Below are 22282 nucleotides of genomic sequence, written 5' to 3' on the forward strand. Positions count from 1 at the left end.
CTTTTTTAAATCTACAAAGATAGCAACACTTTTCCTCAACAGCAGTTCACCTAGAGAGAGTCGACACTTTTTGTCTGAGTGAAAAACAAAAACAAAAAAACGCTGATCCACACATCAAGGTTCAAGTCCCTGAACATGAACTGCTCTCCCAGTAGTGCTGAATTTCTACTTCTCATCGATCTGGCCCAGTGTACCAGTGTCTAACATTCCTCTGAATTTAATTTCTCCACTCAAATTGCAGAACACTGCCACAGGAACAGTTCTTTCTGTCAACAGAAGCCCAAAAGCAGAGCAGAATATAGGATATGCTCTCAGGAGGCAGCCTAGCTTCTGAAGGCAAGGGATGAGAGAATGGACTGGGCTGGGCCATGTGTGCCCTATTTCTCCTTTCAAATATGGGCCAAAACCTAGGAGCATTACACTAAAGGGGTTGCCTGCACAGAAAAAGCAAATTAGGAATGAGTAGTCCCTTTCTCCATAATTATTATTATATACCAGCAAAACCTTATTATTTTGAATACAGTAGGTAATTTGGCTGAAAAACATCTGATTTGTGAAATAATCGAAAAGAAAATATTGCTATTTTATACTAACACCAAAAATATAATTTGATAAATTAGAAGGTTCTTTAAATAAGTAAATTATGTATACAAATGAATGTTTATTTTAAAAATGTTTTCCATTCGGAATATTCTTATGGAAAAATAATGACTTACAAAGCATTTGCTTAATAGTTTAAAAAAGGAAAATTTACAAATTATAAATTGCTTACATTTAAATAGATGCCTTTTCACCATATACTTGAAATTAAAAGTAGAGGTACCAACTCTATAGAGGGTTAGGGGGGACAACCCAAGTCCTTGTATCAAATACTAATATGACAGAGAACTAAATAAAATTGTAGTTCCCTGCGGGGACTACTGACATTTGTCCTTGTGGCAGCCCCCTCTCCTCATCCAGTTGTTTTGCCCAAGGTGGGTGCCTCGCTCATGGGCCCCCTCCTCAGCATGTGTTCACTGAACACCTACTGTGTGTTGGACAAATGCTGACCCCTACCTTCCCCAGGTCCTCCATGTGGCACTACAGGGCACCATTCTTTAGCCCACTGTCTCATTCCTTCACTTGGCTAACTGATGGGAAGAATCTTACCAACTAACTAGTGACAAGGTACTAATTATTTTGAATAGCTTGTTGTACTACACAGTACCAGAGTTTTCTCATCTCCTGTGTAAATACACTTTAACCCAAAGGAATAAATTTATGCCTTTATCCAATAGGACATCACCTTTTTTTTAAAGATACCTTCCCAGTTTTCCTCAAGTCATTCCACAAGTACATCCCCCTCCTTCCCAGTTTTCCTCAAGTCATTCCACAAGTACATCCCCCTCACTGTCTTGAGATCGAATGCCGCTTGCTGGTTTGCACTGTGTTTTTCTAGCTACTAAGGCAATGGAGGTTCATATAATGATACGATACCCTGTTACATTTATATGGAGCTGGCCCATTTGTTATTATCCCTATTCAGCCTATAGAATTGTGGGAAATGAACTGTAGGATTTGGAGACCAATAAATTGGTATGGTTTTCAAATTGCCTTATAATTATACTAGAATAATAATTATACTATAATTATTATAATTACACTAGCATATTCCACATTTTATGTGCAAATTTGTGATGATTGTGCTAGGTGCTAGAATGTGACTAATTTATTAAGAGCTTATCCTGAAAAGTTTAAAATGAAGACTACATGATGTTTTTCTTCTATTGAACTAGGAGCCGAAGCTAATTTTATGCTGAAAGTTCATCCTCTGAAGAAATATCCTGTGGATCTTTATTATCTTGTTGATGTCTCAGCATCAATGCACAATAATATAGAAAAATTAAATTCCGTTGGAAACGATTTATCTAGAAAAATGGCATTTTTCTCCCGTGACTTTCGTCTTGGATTTGGCTCATACGTTGATAAAACAGTTTCACCATACATTAGCATCCACCCCGAAAGGATTCATAATCAATGCAGGTATCTAGGGTTTGATGTGGACATGCTAAATTAATTTTTTGCTTATAAAATCTCACTTTGTTTTTAATGTAAAGAACTTACCAAATTTTATATTTTTCTTATAAAATAAGAATAAAAATATTTGGTGAGGTGGGGAGGTTTCTTCATATCTGAAAACTTCTGAGATGAACTGTAGATTGGGCTTTTTATTTTATATTTCTTTAAATATTTAGTCAGTTTTTATCACCAAAAAAAACAAAAAAACAAACAAAAAACCCTACCTAATGTTAGTAACTTTGAACGAAGCTTCAATAGTTAGGCTGCCATGTATATAAATACCTCTTTGGAAATTCTGTATTTTTATTTTTTGATTGCTCCAAAATTGCTGAATTATGATTTGACACATTTTAAAGAGTTTGTGCCAACACGTCATCTCTCTCTCCATTACTGTACTGTGACTGGGGATAATGATGTTGTCTCCGATGTGACTACAAAGAAATCTCAGTTATCACAAAGAAAGTGGGTCAAAAGATGAGAATTTGATTGCTTAGAAAGAGCCTTTTTTCTTATCATTTTAGATTTCTGATTCTAAATAACATATGTCCCACTATGAAAGAAGAATTAGCCTTAAAAATACAAGTGTCTCACACAATATTGCCATTAGCCTGTGGAATTTTCAGAAAAATAAATCTGTATGGATCTTTTTTCATAAAAGACTTTATCTTTCTTGCTTCTACAAATTGCTTAGATTACTTTACAATACACATTCCAATTTACCGAAACAGCTCTGTCATCTGTTGTACCGGAACAGGACTGATGCATCCATCAATGGAGTTTCATAAGCCTTCTTGAGGTGAATGTACAGGAGGAATCATTCTTACTTTCTGGGTATCATAGATTCTCAAAATAACTTTAATGAATATTGATTGTTCATCAATAATTCCACCAAGCATCACTTTAAAAATTAGTGCAGTATTAAAAAAACTAATATCATATTTCAACTAAATTCCTCAAAAGCATTTTCCAGAAGTGTTTCTCAGCTGTTCAATGATAAGAAATCACTGCACATTCTTATATTCACCTTAAAAATTCACAGCGCAGATTAAATATTGAAAGCCTTTAACTGTCCTATATTAAAAAACATGTTTAATCATCTTTATTTTTTTGAATACCAAATGCTTATAGTCTTATTTCCTATTTGCAAAGAAATTGTCATCAGCATTGAGCTTATCTCTAATTTTATAAGCATAGATTTTCGTCGTATAAAATTTCCCTGGCACAAAAGAAGTACTCCCTTTTCACACAACTGTACAATTTTACTGTTAAGTATTCCAGAATGCTTAAGAAGAGCAAAATAAACTTTACACTTCTTCTTTTCCCACACAGTGACTACAATTTAGACTGCATGCCTCCCCATGGATACATCCATGTGCTGTCTTTGACAGAGAACATCACTGAGTTTGAGAGAGCAGTTCATAGACAGAAGATCTCTGGAAACATAGATACACCAGAAGGAGGTTTTGACGCCATGCTTCAGGCAGCTGTCTGTGAAGTAAGACGTTTCACATTATCGAGTGTTTGCTAAGATGCAAAACTTTCAAAGAATTCAGAAGTTTTATTTTCTCTTTGATTTGTGGAGTGAAAACGTAGTGTAGAAGAAAACATATCTTACTATCTCTTACTCCTCACCAAGGTGATTCATTTCGGTATGTGTTTGGGACAGAGGGGCTAAATTCAGGGAGGGATTTAAATAGGAAAACACAAAAGGGAAAGAATAGGTTATGAACGCGAAAATTCTTTCCAAAAGGGCTGCTTTTCTCATGCGCCACACTCCAAGGAGGAACTAGAAGTAGACTGTTGCCCTCCTCACTTCAGCTTGTTCTCCTCCTTTTTTTTTTTGAGACGGAGTCTCACTCTGTCGCCCAGGCTGGAGTGCATGGCGCCATCACAGCTCACTGCAAGCTCCGCCTCCCGGGTTCACGCCATTCTCCTGCCTCAGCCTCCCGAGCAGCTGGGACTACAGGCGCCCGCTACCACGCCCGGCTAGTTTTTTGTATTTTTAGTAGAGACAGGGTTTCACCGTGTTATCCAGGATGGTCTCGATTTCCTGACCTCGTGATCCGCCTGCCTCGGCCTCCCAAAGTGCTGGGATTACAAGCATGAGCCACCGTGCCTGGCCTCTCCTACTTTTTAATCTATATTATTCTTCCTCCAGTGGAACACTAGAAATCTCTAGCCAGGAACTAGTGTGGTCACATGGCTGTGGGAAAATAGAGGATGTACAAATAAAAGTTAAAGCTATTTATGCAGCAGCGTTGTACCCACGCACATCGTTCTAGCCTGACTTACTGTTCGTCAACTCAAACATAATGTTTACTTGAGGTAAAAACCACAGTACACATCTGTGTTATTGTACAAAGTCTAATTACATGTTTATTTTTAAGAGTCATATCGGATGGCGAAAAGAGGCTAAAAGATTGCTGCTGGTGATGACAGATCAGACATCTCATCTCGCTCTTGATAGCAAATTGGCAGGCATAGTGGTGCCCAATGACGGAAACTGCCATCTGAAAAACAACGTCTACGTCAAATCGACAACCACGGTAATGTAGCAGTAACCGCTTAGTAGATATGACTCTTTTGGTTAAAGTACAATTTTAAATTGGCAACTCAACTATTTTTGTACCAGGAAATTACCTACAAAAGAAAGATACAGAACAAGGATAAGCCATGAGAGAGAATTTATGGAACAGTGCAATCTATAAATACTGATCAATAAAATATATGAATAAAACAGTTTGACAGTTTCTAGTAGCTGACTCTTTGATGAATGACAAAGCACTGTATAATTTTTGAAAATAAAAATGATACAAGATTTTACTTTTTATGTAATTCTAAGACAGGGGAAAAAAGTATACCTTTGCTTTATACAAATAGACCAGGTCTACGGGGTCGATATCTACAAACATTTTAAGGAGGAAACCTCACAGTACAATAGGTAGAAACTAAATAGAAACCAGGGAAAAAAGACAAGAGAAAAAGAGAGTCAAACAAAGCAGGCTTTCTCTGTTTTGTACTTTACCTCTCTGCATCTTATCTATTTAAGGTCTCTTTTTAAATCAGTGACTATCTGGCTTGCTTCCTGAGGGTTAGTATAAGCTCTGAATCATATATTTAATATAATCACCTAGAACCATATCTTCCCTGGCATTATCTAATTCTAGTTGTGAAGAATCAACAGTCCAAAGCATCATTTACTTCTGATGTTGACACTTATTTATATATTCTTGCATATGTTAAAACAGAACCTCTCCAACTTTCTCAGTTCATGAGACCCTAGTCTCTCAGTGATTTTATTCCATGACACCCGTGGGTCAAAAGAAATACCTAATAGTTCTGTTTTTTAAGTGGTTAAGTCCAAATAACTCAACTATTTATGTCTTAACAACTTAGTATCTCCTTAAAAATAATACAAATGTATCAAGTGTAGAGATACATGCTTCAGTTTTAGTAAGTAACTTCAGAAATTTTCAAATCTTGAAATCAGATTGGTCATCACTACCCTGATTTCTTCTTCCATGTTGATTTTCAAGTTGACCAGCTTGGCAAAGATTAATGTCATTTAAAAGAATAGAACCAAATGTAATCTTAAAAACTATGAACTCCCTCCAACTAGTTCTTCATTGGTACCTGATACATGCTGAATGTCACTGTATTTCTCTTGAAGATTCAAATTATTTCCTGCCACCCTTGGGAGTGTGCTGCAGTGCACCAAGACACCTCACACACAGTTTGGGAATCACAGTATCAAAAGCATGAAAATTATGCTGAAATTTGTGTGGTTCCCATGGGTAAATTTTAAGTAGATCACCAGTTCATCTGCAATACCCTACCAAATCTGTTGAAATTCTAGAGTGGCAATTGTATTACCATATGAAACAGGTTCAACCCTTGGTCATTTTAGTTTCTTGAAAGTAGTATCAAAATATAAAGATTTCAAAAGGTAACTAGAGATTGAATTCAAAAATTCAAGAATTGGAGTTATTCCAATAGTGTCTTTCCATAATTCTCTTCTACTCAGCTTTATTTCACTTTGACAGACCCACCTACTTCTACTTAGTCATTTCTTATCTATCCTTCCTTCTATTTAACCTCTTTTGATCGATGGTAGAGTTCTAATTTATTTATTGGGGAGTAGGAGAGGGTACAGGAAGAATTATTCTATTGTGAGACAAAGAGAAGGTTTTTATTTTTTTAAGAAGAAAATAACAATGACATTATTCTCAAATTGTATTATTCTTTTGAAGTTTTGCCAAGTCACTGAAGTCATCTCTCCATAATTGTATTTAAAAGGATACTATTGCTCATCTAGGGAGGATTTCCTAGGCAAAGAAATGCTGTCATAATTTTAGGCATATACCATGTTATAGAACCTTATGGAAATAAGTTATAAGTCCAGTGGAATTTTAGATAGGGCTTGGATTCTTATGACATCGGGAAATTGGATGATTACATCAAGACCTTTTACCTTCTTGGTCATTGTTCCTAGTATTTAAAGGAATGACCCTTCCACATGTCACTGCTGTAGTATATTGAGTAATCCAAGGAATAATGTGTTTGTTAACACCTTAGAACGATACTTTTATTTTGTTTACCCCAGGTCTTTGTTTTAAGGGATTATCTTCCTAAAAATTCTCATTCCCTTCATCTGTAGGGTCACTGCCTACATATTAGGTAAAAGAAGCTGAAGCATTTTGATTGATCCCTTGGCCATGAATTTATACATTCAAGATGTGCTCCTGCTTTGGAATCTTCTATATTGAAAGCTACCTTGACTTTGACTCCAGGCATATTTATTTGTGCATTTTAAAATGACCTCTATCCTCTCCTATTTGGCCGTTATGGAGGAATTTTAAATTTTGTTTAAGACAAGTAATCAAACACTTTGCTTCTTGGCTTTATCTCCAGCAGCCAATGCCAATAATGTTGAATGGTATCTGAGTTTCTTGATTCAAGAGTCTGAACCAAGATTCTTGGGTTTTGTATTTATAAAAGGAAATAACTGATTAAAAAACCCTTTAGATGTCTAAATTACATGGGACAGAGTTCTGTTGCTTATACATATAGCTATTTCCTGAAGGTCAATGTGAACCCTAGACTAATAACAACTGCCATTTTATTGAGTATGTATTCAACTGAAAGCACTGTAGCAATCACTCTGCATACAGCATCAAATTTATCTTTACGACAACTCTATAAGGTAGTCATAATTAGCCTCCTTTTACAAACAGCAGGACTGAGGGTCAGAAAAGCTAAGTAAGTTGCCTGAGGATAAACAGCTAAAACATTAATAAATTGCAGAGCTGGCCCTAGCCTGTCTCAATCTTATATTAAAATCTGCATTCTTTACTTTGCCACAGTCTGTTGACTGAAACGCAGAAGAAAAAGAAAAATAATGTTCTTGTTGTCATTTCTTGTCTTTCTGGTTGCAGTCTTATGAAAGTATAACCAGATGATTTGACTTGCATAAGTTATAAAACAACATATAATATAAAATAATTTATATTTACACATTGTGATATTTGTATATGGTTGCTGGCAAATGATGTTACACTATTGAATAAATTACATTTTCCACTGCTTTTTCATCAAGATCAAGTGCCAGAATAAAAAAACTTTAGCAATAGTATAGTTTTATAATTTATCCAGTAATAATGACAATTTGAAATGTGACATTCTTTCTAAAATGGCAGATGTTAATACAAAAATTATTAATGATGTAGTAGACTATTAATACTGAGGGTTTGGAATTTCACCCTGTCTCCCCACCCAGCTTCTCCGGGGTTATTTCCACCCTTAGTCAGAGCCCTCCCAGAAACTGTTCACCCACCCCTTGGTGGAGGCCAAGAATAGCATGAAGGTCTTCAGTAACAATGAAAGAAGACCAAGGAACAAGTATGTGGAGGTCATCCAATGAACCTTATCAATGGGATTTTCAGATGTTGATGTGACTCACAGTTTTAAATAGCGAGATTCAAATTGGCAAGATCCTACCACATTCCTATTGTATGTACTAGTGCATACCATATATTCACTAGTATTTACTGGTTTAGGCTTGGTGTTTTTCCATGCAGCCTTTTATATGCCTCATCACATTAGGCCAGTGATTCTTTATCCCTCCTATCATATACCTCCTCAGAATCCCCTTACTGCTGGCTTCATAGTTCATTCCTTTTCCTGCAGGCTCATTTGGATAGGCTAGCTGCTGAGTCGATCAGCATCTTATAGTATGGAGGCAGAATTGCAGAAGGCCTATTAGGCATTAAACAGTTTTGCTTTCTCACTGGCAAAAATAGTCAACACTGTGCCTCTCCTCATGCAACTTTAACATGTACTTGACTTTTAAGTATGCCATTTAGGAAGCTTTCTTTTTACTATGAATCTTATCTACTTGGAATTATACTTAATTTTTCCAGGACTGCAGATGAATAAAGAGAGCTTAAGAAGCTACTTTGCTAATGTAATCCATAACTTTGCTACCTGAGTTAACAAACGTTCATAACGCTATTACATTTATTCCTTCTGAAAGGGATATTTCTGACATTTTCAAAGTCTGGAAAACATTTATAACTAATGTTGAGATCAGACAGAATTCCATGTGAGGAGATAATTGTGATCTTTTAATAAAGAGATCTGTTAATTTTGTTTGCTGTTTCCCGACAAAGACGTGGCCTTTTCTACTTCAGAAAATGTTAAATCTTTTTCTGCTTCTCAGCTTGTTTGTCTCAGATGCATACTAATAAAAATGCAAATTCATTGAACACTTATTTTGTGCCAGGTATGGAATATAACTAGAAAGTTTTAAGTCCATGTGCAGCTTTTAAAAACGACTGTTCCATCTTTTGGGGCATCGAAAGACTATAAAGTACCTGATTTCAGCTTGCTGAATGATCTGCTTCAAATTGTGAACACCATGAGAACATTTTTTTTTTTTTTTGAGACGGAATCTCACTGTGTCGCCCAGGCTGGAGTACAGTGGCACCATCTTGGCTCACTGTAACCTCCGCTTCCCAGGTTCGAGCGATTCTCCTCCCTCAGCCTCCCGAGTAGCCACCACACCTGGCTAATGGTTTTTTTTTTTTTTTTTGTATTTTTTAGTAGAGACGGGGTTTCACTGTGTTAGCCAGGCTGGTCTCAATCTCCTGACTTCATGATCCACCTGCCTTGGCCTCTCAAAGTGCTGGGATTACAGGCGTGAGCCACTGCGCCTGGCCTGAGAACATTTTAATAGTAATGTTATAGGAGAACTAATTTGAATGCTTCTCATATTTTCAAAAAGAGTGGCCTGGAAAGGATCTCTGCAAACAATATTTAGTTGGAATTGTTTTAATTGAAAGCAAAATTGCATGTAGAAATCACCTGTGCCAGACTCAAAGTAGCCTGGCTCTGCTTGTGTAATGCCTTTCAAATGGGGTAAAATTATGGTTTGCAAAAGTGACACAATAAAATTCAACTTTGATAAAAATTTTTATAGAATGGAATATTCTCATTAAATTAGATGTTGTAGGTAAGTCATACTTAAGCAGAAAGCTTTTTGTTGCCATTATTATTGAAAAACTTACAAAAATCAATGCATACCCTTCTTCAGTAAATAGGGTATCGTGATTACAACTGATGTCATATTTGCCAGGAGCCACAAACTCAAACATCTGCAGGGCCAGGTAAGAAAGATAAGCAACTGACATAGGTCAAGGAAAGCACATCCAAGAGCATATCTTGCCTTTAGGAAAGGCCTCCAAATCTCTCTTATTAAGCAGTCATTTGTTAAAAACTGTCTTTTCTTGAGCAGACCTATGGTGTTTGTCTCTTTATGTTCAGTTAACAGCATTCAACATTCCAGTGAAATGTAGATATTGCTTTACTTCTACTTTATAAATGAGGAGGGAAAAAGGTGCTAAAGGGATCAGCATCTTGTCTTGGGTCACACACCCTTATATAGCAGTGTCCATAGTAGACTTTAAGCTGTTTGACATGAACCGCTACTCATCATTGGTCTTAATAATTACAGAACGGTAAGTGAAGGCTTTACGAAGTTAACCTATTTAATCTCCACCATCTGAGTGGTAGATACTAGTGTTTATACCTGCTTTATACCTATGGAAACTGAATCCCAGCAAGGTTCAGACAAGCTGCCCAGTGTCACATAGCTAGTAATCGCAGAGCCAGAAGTTGAAGCCCAGATGATCTGTTTTCAGAGCCCCTGCTGGTGGTGTGGTTCTCAGCTGGAGTGATTTTACCCTCCAGAGGACAATTTCATCAAGTTATGACATTTTGACTGTCATAACTGTGGAAAGAGGGTGCCACTGGCACCTGTTGTGTTGAGACCAGGGTGCTGTTAAACATCCTACAATGCACAGGACAGCCCCTTTGTCAAATAAAAAATATATCCAGCCCAAACTGTCAGTAGCACTACTCTTGAGAAACCCTGGTCTATGCAGTTATCACGGTACAACTATGTAGATAAAAAATTAACTATCAGGACAGATGTTGACTGACACATCATTGAAAGTTTCATCTCTAAATAAATGTCTGCTATCTGATTACTTCTATGCTATTTGCCTCTTTCCTCTAAAAAAATCATGCAGATAAAAGGTTTTTATTTAAGTTGTTTGGTTTTTATATCTTATTACAATATTCCATACTATAAATTCTATATTCTATTATAAAAATTTATATTATGGATCCACTTGTATAAAGAGAATCTTAAATGCTTTTTTATCCACGTAGATATACACATTATTAAAATTCTCCCATACATCTGTACACAGTTATCTCTTTACCCAAAATTGCCCCCAATGAATCTTTCTTACCTCTTCTTTCCTTCTGACATTTATAAGTTACTTCCCACAGCCTTAATTACTTAGCAGCTGTCTTGGCATATTGCTTTCCTTCTCCCTTTTACCCCTGAAGTGCTTGTTATCTCTATTAATTATTTTCAGAGTTTACAGAAACAATATGTAATGGGTTAGACAGAGAGGGAGTTGGAGTTCAGGAGCAGTGATGTCACCAGAACAGGAGAGTTGGCTGAGAAGGAGCGTGTCTCCTGCTAGTGAAATAAAAGATAAAATACTTTTTTGAAGATAGGCTGCTTCATGAAGGAAAGGGGAAGGGGCTTAGGCAATGGTCATTAATCCACAGGTCTTCTGTCAACTGTGGTTTATTTAAACATCTGTTATACATTTGTAATTTTTAAATATCTGCCTTGAGGTACTTGGAATTTTCTTTTAAAAGAGATTTCTCTCTAGGGCTCAAAAAATCTGTTTTTGTAGGCTTGAAAATTCAACTAATCTTTTTTTTTCTTTTTTTTATTATACTTTAAGTTCTGGGATACATATGCAGAATGTGCAGGTTTGTTACCTATGTATACACGTGCCATGGTGGTTTGCTGTAACCATCAACCCATCATCTACATTAGGTATTTCTCCTAATGTTATCCCTCCTCTAGCCCCCCAAGCCCTGACAGGCCCTGGTGTATGATGTTCCCCTTCCTGTGTCCATGTCTTCTCATTGTTCATCTCCCACTTATGAGTGAGAACATGCGGTGTTTGTTTTTCTGTTTTCCTTTGTTAGTTTGCTGAGAATGATGGTTTCCAGCTTTATCCATGTCCCTGCAAAGGACATGAACTCACCCTTTTTTACAGCTTCATAGTATTCCGTGGTGTATATGTGCCACATTTTCTTTATCCAGTCTATCATTGATGGGCATTTGGGTTGGTTCCAAGTCTTTGCTATTGTGAACAGTATTGAAATGCATGTGTCTTTATAGTAGAATGATTTATAATCCTTTGGGTATATACCCAGTAATGGGATTGCTGGGTCAAATGATATTTCTGGTTCTAGATCCTTGAGGAATCACCACACTGTCTTCCACAATGGTTGAACTAATTTACACTCCCACCAACAGTGTAAAAGCATTCCTATTTTTCCAAATCCTCTCCAGTATCTGTTGTTTCCTGACTTTTTAATGATCGCCATTCTAACTGGCCTGAGATGGTATCTCATTGTGGTTTTGATTTGCATTTCTCTAATGACCACGACTGATCTTCTTAATAAGCTTCTGACCAAACTAGAACTTTCTAGATTTAAGTTTTATGTACATTTGGTCAAAGTGACTTCCTGTTTTTGGAAAGGGGAAGAGATTAAGAAGTCTTCAAAAGCTGCTTACATTTTAGAGTGCCATTTAAATATTGATTTTATGTCAGTTAAGTAAAAGCTGGTTGAAAACATGTATTAAATTGTCCTTAAAATACAAATGTTTCCAAAAATTAAGAAGGGTGAATGCTTAGCAAGCTGTGACTATCTTGTCAAAGCAAAAATACTTGAAAAGCAGTTGTTGTCATTAAAAAATATTTCCAATACAGATAGATTTACCTTGCCTCTGCTTGTTCTCTTTATTCACTAGCATTATGCAAACTGTCATCAATCTATTTTAAGATTATGCCTTTTATTAGGAACAAGTAATAAGAATTTAGCTGGCAGAATTTGTGTTTTTGGAGTTTTTTTTCCATTGCTTTAAAATTATATTCTTAAGAATTGCTCTGAGAAAAACTTTTCTTATGCAGACCCACATGTTAATACTTTTTAAGCTTCTTCATTAGTTGGTTTCATATCATGTGTAAAGGCAACTCATGAAAATTTGATTTGTTTCTATCACAACAATTATAGATGACAGAGAAATAAAGTGTTGTTACTTAGAAGTTACGTTATAAGTGAAACTAGTTAGTCTAGCCCTTTTACCAAGTTCACATAGTTGTCACAATACAGAAATGTTTACCAAGATGGTTTAACAGGATTTTTCCTTAAAGAAAATACAGTTAACATTGGAGAGTGCAGTGGGAAGCAAAAACTATGGAGTAATTTGAACTTAAATGTTATGATACTAATTGGGCTCAGTTACATACTAATCTTTGGCTTATGCCATTAGGCACCAGTGAATGAGGAGAGACTACTGCCAGTGAACTTTAACATCATCTCTCTGATAAGTATCTAGCTATGAACTTGTTATTCGAGACAATCATTTTAATTTCTAGAAGAGTATTTATAGAAAAAATATTACCGATAATATACCTAACTATATAACTCTAGATAGCCATTTATGTAATCATCAGATTTCTCATGTTCTCTAAACTAAATTTTATTTCAATTTTCCTACTCTTCTCTAACTTTCTCATTACCACAAAGAGTGCCAAAGTTGGCACAACATAAATTTTATTTATCAAAGTAAAGCAGGTATAAAATATATCATACAACAAAAATACTGAGCATAATGATCAGTTGAGAAATCTGTAATCTATACCTTGTATAAGCAGTTGAAATAAGAATCAGAATTGCTATTAGTTTTGATCACTTACTGCATGCAAGAAAATGCACTAAATAGTTCACATACTATTATTATCTTTTTAATCTTGCCAGCAATCATGGAAGGCAGGTATCATTCACATATTACAGAAGATGGAATTGAGAACTTTTGTTGTAAGGTGACAAACCTAGGACTTGAGTACAGCATTTTCTGCTTCAAGAGCGTTACTATATCATGTTATATAACTACATCATGTTATATATCAAATGTGTATATATAGTATATGTGGATGTTTGAATGTGTATGTGTATATATATGTTTATAGGCATATACATATACATGCATACATATTTGCAGTTCAATACTTGTTACTGAATTTCACCTTAGAATGTGATTGCCACTAACGTGTCTCTATTTCTGAATATTAAATTATCTGTCAGTTACATCATTTGGAGTCCAGTGTTAATCTAAAGAGATGCTGTTCACTCTTTGTTAGTTAGTTGAATTCAGCTCTCTTCATCTTTTTAAGTTACAGGTTTTTATGGGACTTTTGTCTATAAATATTTTAATACATGGATATTGATGTTATGTTTTCAAAAATTTAAATGTCTCTAGTAAAACCATAGTCCTTCCCAGGTACAATTTTATGTAAGTCATACAGTTTTCTTCATACTAGATGTTTGAATAGGATGGAGCTATGAAATTTCATTCCCTTATTTATTTTATTATTCATTACAGGAACATCCCTCACTAGGCCAACTTTCAGAGAAATTAATAGACAACAACATTAATGTCATCTTTGCAGTTCAAGGAAAGCAATTTCATTGGTATAAGGTATGTTAACTCTGAAAATGTGAAAATTAAATTTTTTTCATTGGTAATTGAAATTAAGACATTTCTTTAGAACCACAGATAAGGATTCTGGAATTATTATACTTTGTACAATCTAAATTCTATATTGTATTACTAAAGTATCCTTTACAATGTCTAAACTTAGCATTTAAGTATAAATTCTATTTAGGTTTGTAACATCTAGAACCAAATCTGAGAACTGAGAATTGTATTGGATACACTTGAGTCCAGCCTGATGCTTAGGGTGGTCTCAAATGTGACAATAGTGGAGAAGACTTATCAGGCAAAAAGTAGTTCACAATCCATCTCTGCATCTTGCATGTCTAGATTGCTTTTTCTTATTCTGGTACATGAGCATATCCTCATAACAGGTTAAAGTTAGAGAATATCAGCTTAATTCTAAATAGCACTGACACACCTAGCTTTGGTCTAGGTCATTCAATAATGGACCAAAAGGGGCCATCGAAGTGTCTGAGCCAGTCAAAGCCTTCACACATAAGAATAATCTTGGTGGTGTCTGGAGTCTTTTGGGCCAGGTGAGACCCTCAAGCAAAATAGACAGCAACTGTGTCACACTGGAGGTGCCATGGACCCCCCAGCATAGAACTGTTCCTCTGCAACCCCGTTATAGCTTTCTTTTCACAATCTTTAAGGCTCTTTCTTCCTAGAAACTCTCTTGTTCTCATTTTCATGAAGCTATGACACCCTAATTTTCATTGCGCATCTCTGTTTACTTGGTCTCCCTCATCTCCTTTGCTATCTTTGCTTCTCCCATTTGCTCCCTAATTATACATTTCCCCTCAGTGGCCAGTCCCCAGTGCCCTCTACTTATTTTTCAAAACTGCAGAGAAATTACATTTTTTTGGCTTCAATAAATACTTGAACCCATTTCCATTTGCCACAAGCTGGTGTTCCCCCTACCAGTTTCCCTATTACCTTCCTACCTTATCATCTGAAAGCACTACTTTAATCATAACACTTCTTCCTTTGGAAATCTATGGTGAAGCTTTATTTATTTATTTAGGGTAAATGTATGGAGTACAAGTGCAAGTTTGTTACATGTGTAGATTGTGTAGTGGTGAAGTCAGGGCTTTCAGGGTGTCTGTCACTCGAATAGCACACATTGTACCCATTAAGTGATTTCTCATCATCCACCCCACTCCCAGGCCCTCACCCTTCCAAGTCTCCATTATCTATCATTCTACATCATGTATACACATTATTTAGCTCCCACTTTTGGGTGAGAACATGTGCTATTTTTCTTTCTGTGTCTGACTTAGTGAAACTTTATTTAATTCCTTGTTTTCCCAAATGTATATACCATGGAACCACTTTTTAAGGTAACAACAAACTAACATCTGCAGAAGTAGGACTCTGGCCAAAATTAAATGGCCCAAACCACTTTATTAGCAATCGTAACAGCTTCCACTTATTGGGTACTTAACTATTGTCAGGCATTGAGTTTGTAAATACTTATTAATGTAATCCTCTTAGCAACTCATAAAAATGAGGGCAGTCATCTTAATATGCCCATTTTAAAGATGAGGAATCATATTTTGGGAGGTTAAATATTTGCCCAAGGGTTTCTAACAACCCAAATCCTCTGCTCTTAACCTCTAAGCTTAATAGTTTACTTTGAAATACCATGCAGCTTTTTATAGCTTTTGCTTCCTCTTTGCTGTTTCTCTAACATTATTTCTTGGCAGCATTATTGGCTCTAGCAGTTTCTTCCTATTCCTTTAAAAATTTGCCATTAACTGATAAACCATAAAACCAGGTTTATTATTAACTAAATTATGCACAAAGTCAGAATCAACTGGCTCCAAAGCCTGGGAAGCTCCAGTGTGAGCCCCATGCATGCCCTTGTAGTCACCTCCTTTGACTGCCTAGAGATCTTTTTTATCAATCACCTTTCACCTGGGTTCTAACAACCTCATGGCTGATAATCCATCCTCCATCTGGCTGCCAGAATGATCTATTGAAGTCACAAGTGTGACCACAGTACTCCCTTGAGTAAAAGGTTTCAGCGGTGCCCTCTGAATTAGAGGACCAAATCTCTAAGATGGCACATGAGGCCATGTCTCTGCTTGCCTTTCTGGCCTCATTGCCCCACTGTTCCTTGCCTTGCAGGGATGCTTCTCATCCCTCCGGCCATGCTTCTAATCCTCCTGTGCACAAACACTCAGCCAGGCTGTTTCTCTCCTCTGTGCCTTTGTTCTTGCTGCCCACCCTCGCTTCTCATGTCTGGAAGCCCTTCTCCCTCATTACTTTATTAACTCTTACTCATACTTTAAGGCATGGCTTATAAGTCATCTCCTCCAGAAAATAGTCCTTGGCAACCTTCCCCAGCTCTCAAATGCTGGCCAGGTATCCCTTTCATTAGGGTCTGTGCACATCTCTATTGTTTCACGTGTTCACATGTACAGTGTTTAGTGAAGAAATTGTCATTTATATGCTTGCGAGATCCTTAAGGGTGGAAACTATGTGACCTAGTGATTTGGCATCTCCAAAGTGTATAAAGTAGGAGCTCAATAAAAGTCTAATAAATGAATTTTTAAAATCTATAAATGATACATTTTTCCTTATGACTTGAGATACCAAGTTGTTAGTGTCTAAGTAATGGCTGGCATCCAGCAGGAACTTAAGGATATTTGTGAATAGGATAAAATGCAAGAATAAATGGATTTCAAAACTTTTACCATCTGATTTCCTATAAATATGTGCCCTTTAGTCAGATTGGCTTTTTTCTATTTTTGCTTCATCTTCGATTCATGCAGACCTTTAAAGCCTTTGCTCATTCTCCCTAAAAATGCCTACGGTCTTCTCCATAATAAGCAGCATCCATCAAGAACACATACCCCATGAAGTTTCCACTTGTGACTATGATTTTTCCTAACTAAAGAAGTTTTGGGAAATGCTGCATTAAATAATGTTAAATCATTTCTAGATTGCAGGCCTACTCTGAAACTTTTAATTTGCAAATGTGCATTTTATGTTTCTAAGTGGAAGAAACCATATGCAGAACTTCCCAAGCTTATTTGCCCTCAAAACTTTTGTATGTTTAAAATCTCTTGGGCTTTACATTCCATGGAAGAAATTTGGGAGATGCTCATCTGCATTTCGATTGGATTTTTAGGTCATCATGTACAGTGATTCCGGATGCACACACAGTCATGCACATGTACAGACACACACAACCACTACATGGGTATATGTTCTGGCTGCTCTACTAGGTTGCTTATATTTTTCTTGTGTCTTATAGGTTTTCATTCATTTAATGGTTCACCTTCAACTGATAACTACAAAAATATTTACTATTTGTTGGTTGCTAACCCATTACATACTACTGTCATTGTTTAAATGCTACTGATATGTTTTATAGGATCTTCTACCCCTCTTGCCGGGCACCATTGCTGGTGAAATAGAATCAAAGGCTGCAAACCTCAATAATTTGGTAGTGGAAGCCTATCAGGTATGTATATATTAGATACAATTTTTTAAATAAAATTTTTACCTCAATTTCTGTGACAAGGTACAAGTAGTGCCATGTCATCTCGAGAGGAGGAGTAGAAAGCATATTAGATTAGGAATTAGGAATCTGAAGTTCATCCCTGGCCCTACGACTAACTAGCTTTTTGCTTTGGGAAAGTCATTTCTGCTTTCTGTGCCTCACTTTTCTCATTGACAGTCAACAGAGATTGGGCTAGAGGCTACCTAAATTTCCTTCTACATCCAGTGCTCAGTGAATCATCAAGTCATAGCTATAGAATGTATATTATTACCATGAAATTGCATCATTTCCTATGCCGTAATGATAAAGTAGAAGTCCACAGTTACGTAAGGCAATAATCTGCCAGGGCAGTTAAACTATCTGGGATATAGCAATTATTAAGAGGAGTCGGTTGGGGTCTCTATGATCAACCACTTGATTGTTCAACAATTATTTTAGCATTTTTATCAAAAGAGTTTGATTAAAAGAATCACCTCAGTAGATATTCTGTTTTCTTGAGTTGATGGTTGTATGCTGTCATCAGTCCTATGAAGAGTGAATGCCTCAATGCAAAGAATTTAAAGAAACATCTGTTCTTTCAACCTGCGTCATTCCTGAATAGAACCACCTCTGTTAAGATGTTGTGATAATAGTGACTGCTACTTTTTTACCACTAAGATCCAGTCACTTTACATACATGACCTCATTTAGTCCTCACACCTGACCTATAAAGCAGGTGGTTAGTACCCACATTGTGTATTAGTAGAAACCAAGACTCAGGAAAGTGAAACAAACTCATCAAAGGTTGTTCAACTAATAAGCAGAAGAAAGTGGGATCAGAATCCAGGTGTTCCTTTACTTCAAGCCTCAGGTGCTTCCTCCTCTGCGATACCACCTGTTTTTCATTGTTTTACAGTGTGTCAAAAGATATGCTTTATGCTACCTTGAATTTATGAGCCAACTATAGAGTCTCTTTCCCAAATTCTCTGACTCCCTTCCTAACATGCAGAGTTCAATAGTTAAATTGTAGCCAAAGCATTGTGGAAAAACCTCTGGTTTCTCTTCTCGTTTTCTCCAGACAGCACCTTCCTTTAGCTCGGGCACAAAAGAGAAAGGCAGGAAGTAGACACAATATATACAATGAAGAACTTAGGCCGGGCGCGGTAGCTCATGCCTGTAATCCCAGCACTTTGGGAGGCCGAGGCAGGTGGATCACGAGGTCAGGAGATCGAGACCATCCTGGCTAACACGGTGAAACCCTGTCTCTACTAAAAAAAAAATTAGCAGGGCATGGTGGCGGGCACCTGTAGTCCCAGCTACTCGGGAGGCTGAGGCAGGAGAATGGCTTGAACCCAGGAGGCGGAGCTTGCAATGAGCCGAGATTGCGCCACTGCACTCCAGCCTGGGTGACAGAGTAAGACTCCGTCTCAAAAAAAAAAAAAAAAAAAAATTAAGAACTTGTTTAAACTTTCATCTTCTAAAAGGAAAATAAATCTTGCTTGATTTGTTTTCACTGAGGATAGTTTTCTATGTCTGAAAAGTACGTTGAGTAAAATAAGGAAGAGCATCTTAAATTACATCTTTCTCACTGTTACAAAAAAGAACAGTGAGACTGAAGAGGGACTTATCACAGAAAATCAAATGTGTCTACAATTCATTCCCATCAGTAGTCTGTTCCCAAGAATAATCAAAATAAGACAAGAGCTTATGCTGTAAGAAACCACTCTAAATTCTTTAGTATGAACCCATTTATTACTCCAAACAAAGTATATAAATTTACAGATTTTTACCTGTGTGTCAGACTGCCCCAGTGGCAAAGAAGACAGCAACATTTGGTTATTTTGCCTAGCATAGGTAGGCAATGCCTTAGCCCAGTGTAGTTCTGATCAACCGTAAACAGTGGAAAAATAATATTAAATCCAACAAAAACTTACTGGGGCTAACTACTCTCCTTAAGTTGGAATTCTGTTATTATTTTATATATGTTTATATTATCAAAAATCTTCTAAACTTTCATTTTGTCTTCACAGTCCAACAGAATCAATTCACAATCCATTGAAGAATTATATAGAATCTGCCTCTGTACCTATTAGATACTAAAAGGGAAGCTCAAGATTATGTCTGGGGTTGGATTTCTGAATCCCCAAACTGGGCAAAATTTTAAGGATTTGTCTTCACATCAGGCTTGAAAAACATTGGCCTAACTAGCTAAGATCTTTTCCTTTTCTTTCTTTTTTTTTTTTTAGATGGAGTTTTACTCTGTCTTGCCCAGGCTGGAGTGCAGTGGCGAGATCTTGACTCACTGCAACCTCCACCTCCCAGGTTCAAGTGATTGTCCTGCCTCAAGCTCCAGAGTAGCTGGGATTACAGGCGTATCACGCACACCCGGCTAATTTTTGTATTTTTAGTAGACGCAGGGTTTCACCATGTTAGCCACGCTGGTCTGGAACTGCTGACCTCAAGTGAGCCACCTGCCTCAGCCTCCCAAAGAGCTGGGATTACAGGCGTGAGCCACCACACCAGGCCAACTAAGATCTTAAGAGAAGCAGAATTTTAGAAGGGTAAACTGAGGAGGCTCATTGCGTTAGGCATTTCCTTCTGATCTGCTGGTTTTCCACATATGAACATCTTTGTATATCACTGGAAGTTTATATTGATTTACCAAAATTATACAATTAATTGTTGCAGTGTGTATGAGCTCCCTGGAGGACATAGTCTTACCTACTGTAAATAATATTTACTTTGAGAAATTAGAGGGAAGTCTCTTGTTCTAAAGATACGCTACCAGAATTCCATGATCAATTATTTGTCAGTAAGCACGTGTTTCTTTGTTGATTATACCATTGAAGAAGAGAAATCACTCAAGTAAAGAATTAGAAGCCACTGGAAATTATTTTTCTTTTCATAACCCGCTGCTCACTCTCTTTCTTTAGGCACATACTTCATTTTTCCTTTTTTTTGTTTGTTTTTTTTTTTGCAAGTGAAGGATTTTTGCATGTGGTAGACTCTTAGTTGTATGGAATAAAATGCACACAGATCTGAAGTATACATTAAAGGTAGCTGGATCCTTTGGAATTTGAAGATTGTAATGAAAGAAATTAGTGTGTGCCTGCCACACAATAGAGATTAAATAGATATTTATTGAATGAGTGTATACATGGGTGAATAAATGAATGAATGGTTTTCTGCCCAGTAAGAGGCCCTATTTTGGTATTAAGGATTGCAGCAAGCTTGACTGACACAAACAAGTCCCAAGGACTTGGGAAAAATTCTAAGCCATTCTTGGAGAGCCTTATAGAACCATATCTGTCCAGTAATTCTTGCTCCTTCAGTGTAGAAATGGCCTCCCTAAAATGTACTTGTCAATTCTGTGTCAATAAGTCATTTTAGCTATCATGATAGTCTCAATTGTTTGAAACAAAAATATTTCTTTAGCAGCTTTATATGGCAGAAGCATTTTCCACATTTTAAGGTGTCAAGATTTACCCTTTGTGATGATATATGTGTTCTCAAGGTTTAATTACATTTTATCATAAAATATAGTTATTACTGGATTAAAAATGACTGTTTTGTTAACAGACTGATAAATATCTTTGAAGGGCTCAAAATGCAGTCATGGAAATATGTAAAAAAAATAGAACAATTTGAATGCAGATAATCTAATCCTTCAGTATTTCTTATGTATTTCAAATATAATTGGGTCATTATGTGGAAACACTGTTTTTATTCATCCTTTTATAGAAACAGACTCTTTGATCTAGTTAAAATTAAATCTATAATGATTTAATAAGCTTGATTCTGCTTTGTTGCTGACATTTGAAACTACTCTCGTATGTAATTTAAAAATAATGTCTCTGCAGAAGCTCATTTCAGAAGTGAAAGTTCAGGTGGAAAACCAGGTACAAGGCGTCTATTTTAACATTACCGCCATCTGTCCAGACGGGTCCAGAAAGCCAGGCATGGAAGGATGCAGAAACGTGACGAGCAATGATGAAGTATGTGGGTGTGCATTTTTCCCTTTTAAAATAAACTAAGTTGTCTGGCATACTTTCTTACAGAAAAAGCAAACCATTCTGAAAAATTTTACTTACTACTGACTCTAAGAATCTTATTTATACTTCAAGGAAACTTTCATTGTCTCTCCTCAAAGTTCCTACTTGTTTTAGCTCAGTTGATTGTTCTCTCCAACTCTCAGGTTTTAATATGTATATGTGTGTGCGTGTATGTGTAATATGAAACAATTATGTATCAATAGTAACTTTAAACTTAGGTGTCATGACCGGTATAAATTAGGAAATCACATATTCTCAAATAAGTAGTGTCTGTACTTATAATAATGATAATGTCTTTTTGATTTCATATTCACAAATTCTCAAAGTAAATGTAAAATTGAAAGTCACATACCACAGAAAAGAATGGGAATGATAGAACAGTTGATAAAGGCTAAGAATTTCAAAATCTTTCACTTTGTGATTGCCCCAGTACACTCATAATTATCTAAATTATCTGGAAGGAGGTAGGGAAATTTATTAAGAACAATACAAAATGGGAAGAGTCATCATTTACCAAAAAAAAAAAAA

The 22282-nt window shown here is 36.3% G+C and overlaps 1 protein-coding gene and 1 non-coding gene across 4 annotated transcripts in view; both read left to right on the forward strand.

Moving 5' to 3' along the window:
* The window catches only part of ITGB8 (integrin subunit beta 8), an 85225-nt gene that overhangs the window by 46731 nt on the left and 16212 nt on the right, over positions 1–22282 (forward strand). For all 3 annotated transcript variants that reach the window (XM_034963776.3, XM_055115750.1, XM_008978730.5), the window contains 6 exons: positions 1776–2022; positions 3388–3553; positions 4446–4604; positions 14099–14194; positions 17595–17684; positions 21563–21697. In XM_034963776.3, the coding sequence (XP_034819667.2) occupies positions 1776–2022; positions 3388–3553; positions 4446–4604; positions 14099–14194; positions 17595–17684; positions 21563–21697 (893 nt within the window). The remainder of the gene's footprint in view (positions 1–1775; positions 2023–3387; positions 3554–4445; positions 4605–14098; positions 14195–17594; positions 17685–21562; positions 21698–22282) is intronic.
* Positions 12–82, forward strand: LOC112440570 (small nucleolar RNA SNORD56). Its single transcript, XR_003028600.2, has one exon. It is a non-coding gene; the product is annotated as a small nucleolar RNA SNORD56 (small nucleolar RNA).

Source organism: Pan paniscus, chromosome 6 (assembly GCF_029289425.2).
Source record: "Pan paniscus chromosome 6, NHGRI_mPanPan1-v2.0_pri, whole genome shotgun sequence".
Classification (NCBI taxonomy): domain Eukaryota; kingdom Metazoa; phylum Chordata; class Mammalia; order Primates; family Hominidae; genus Pan; species Pan paniscus.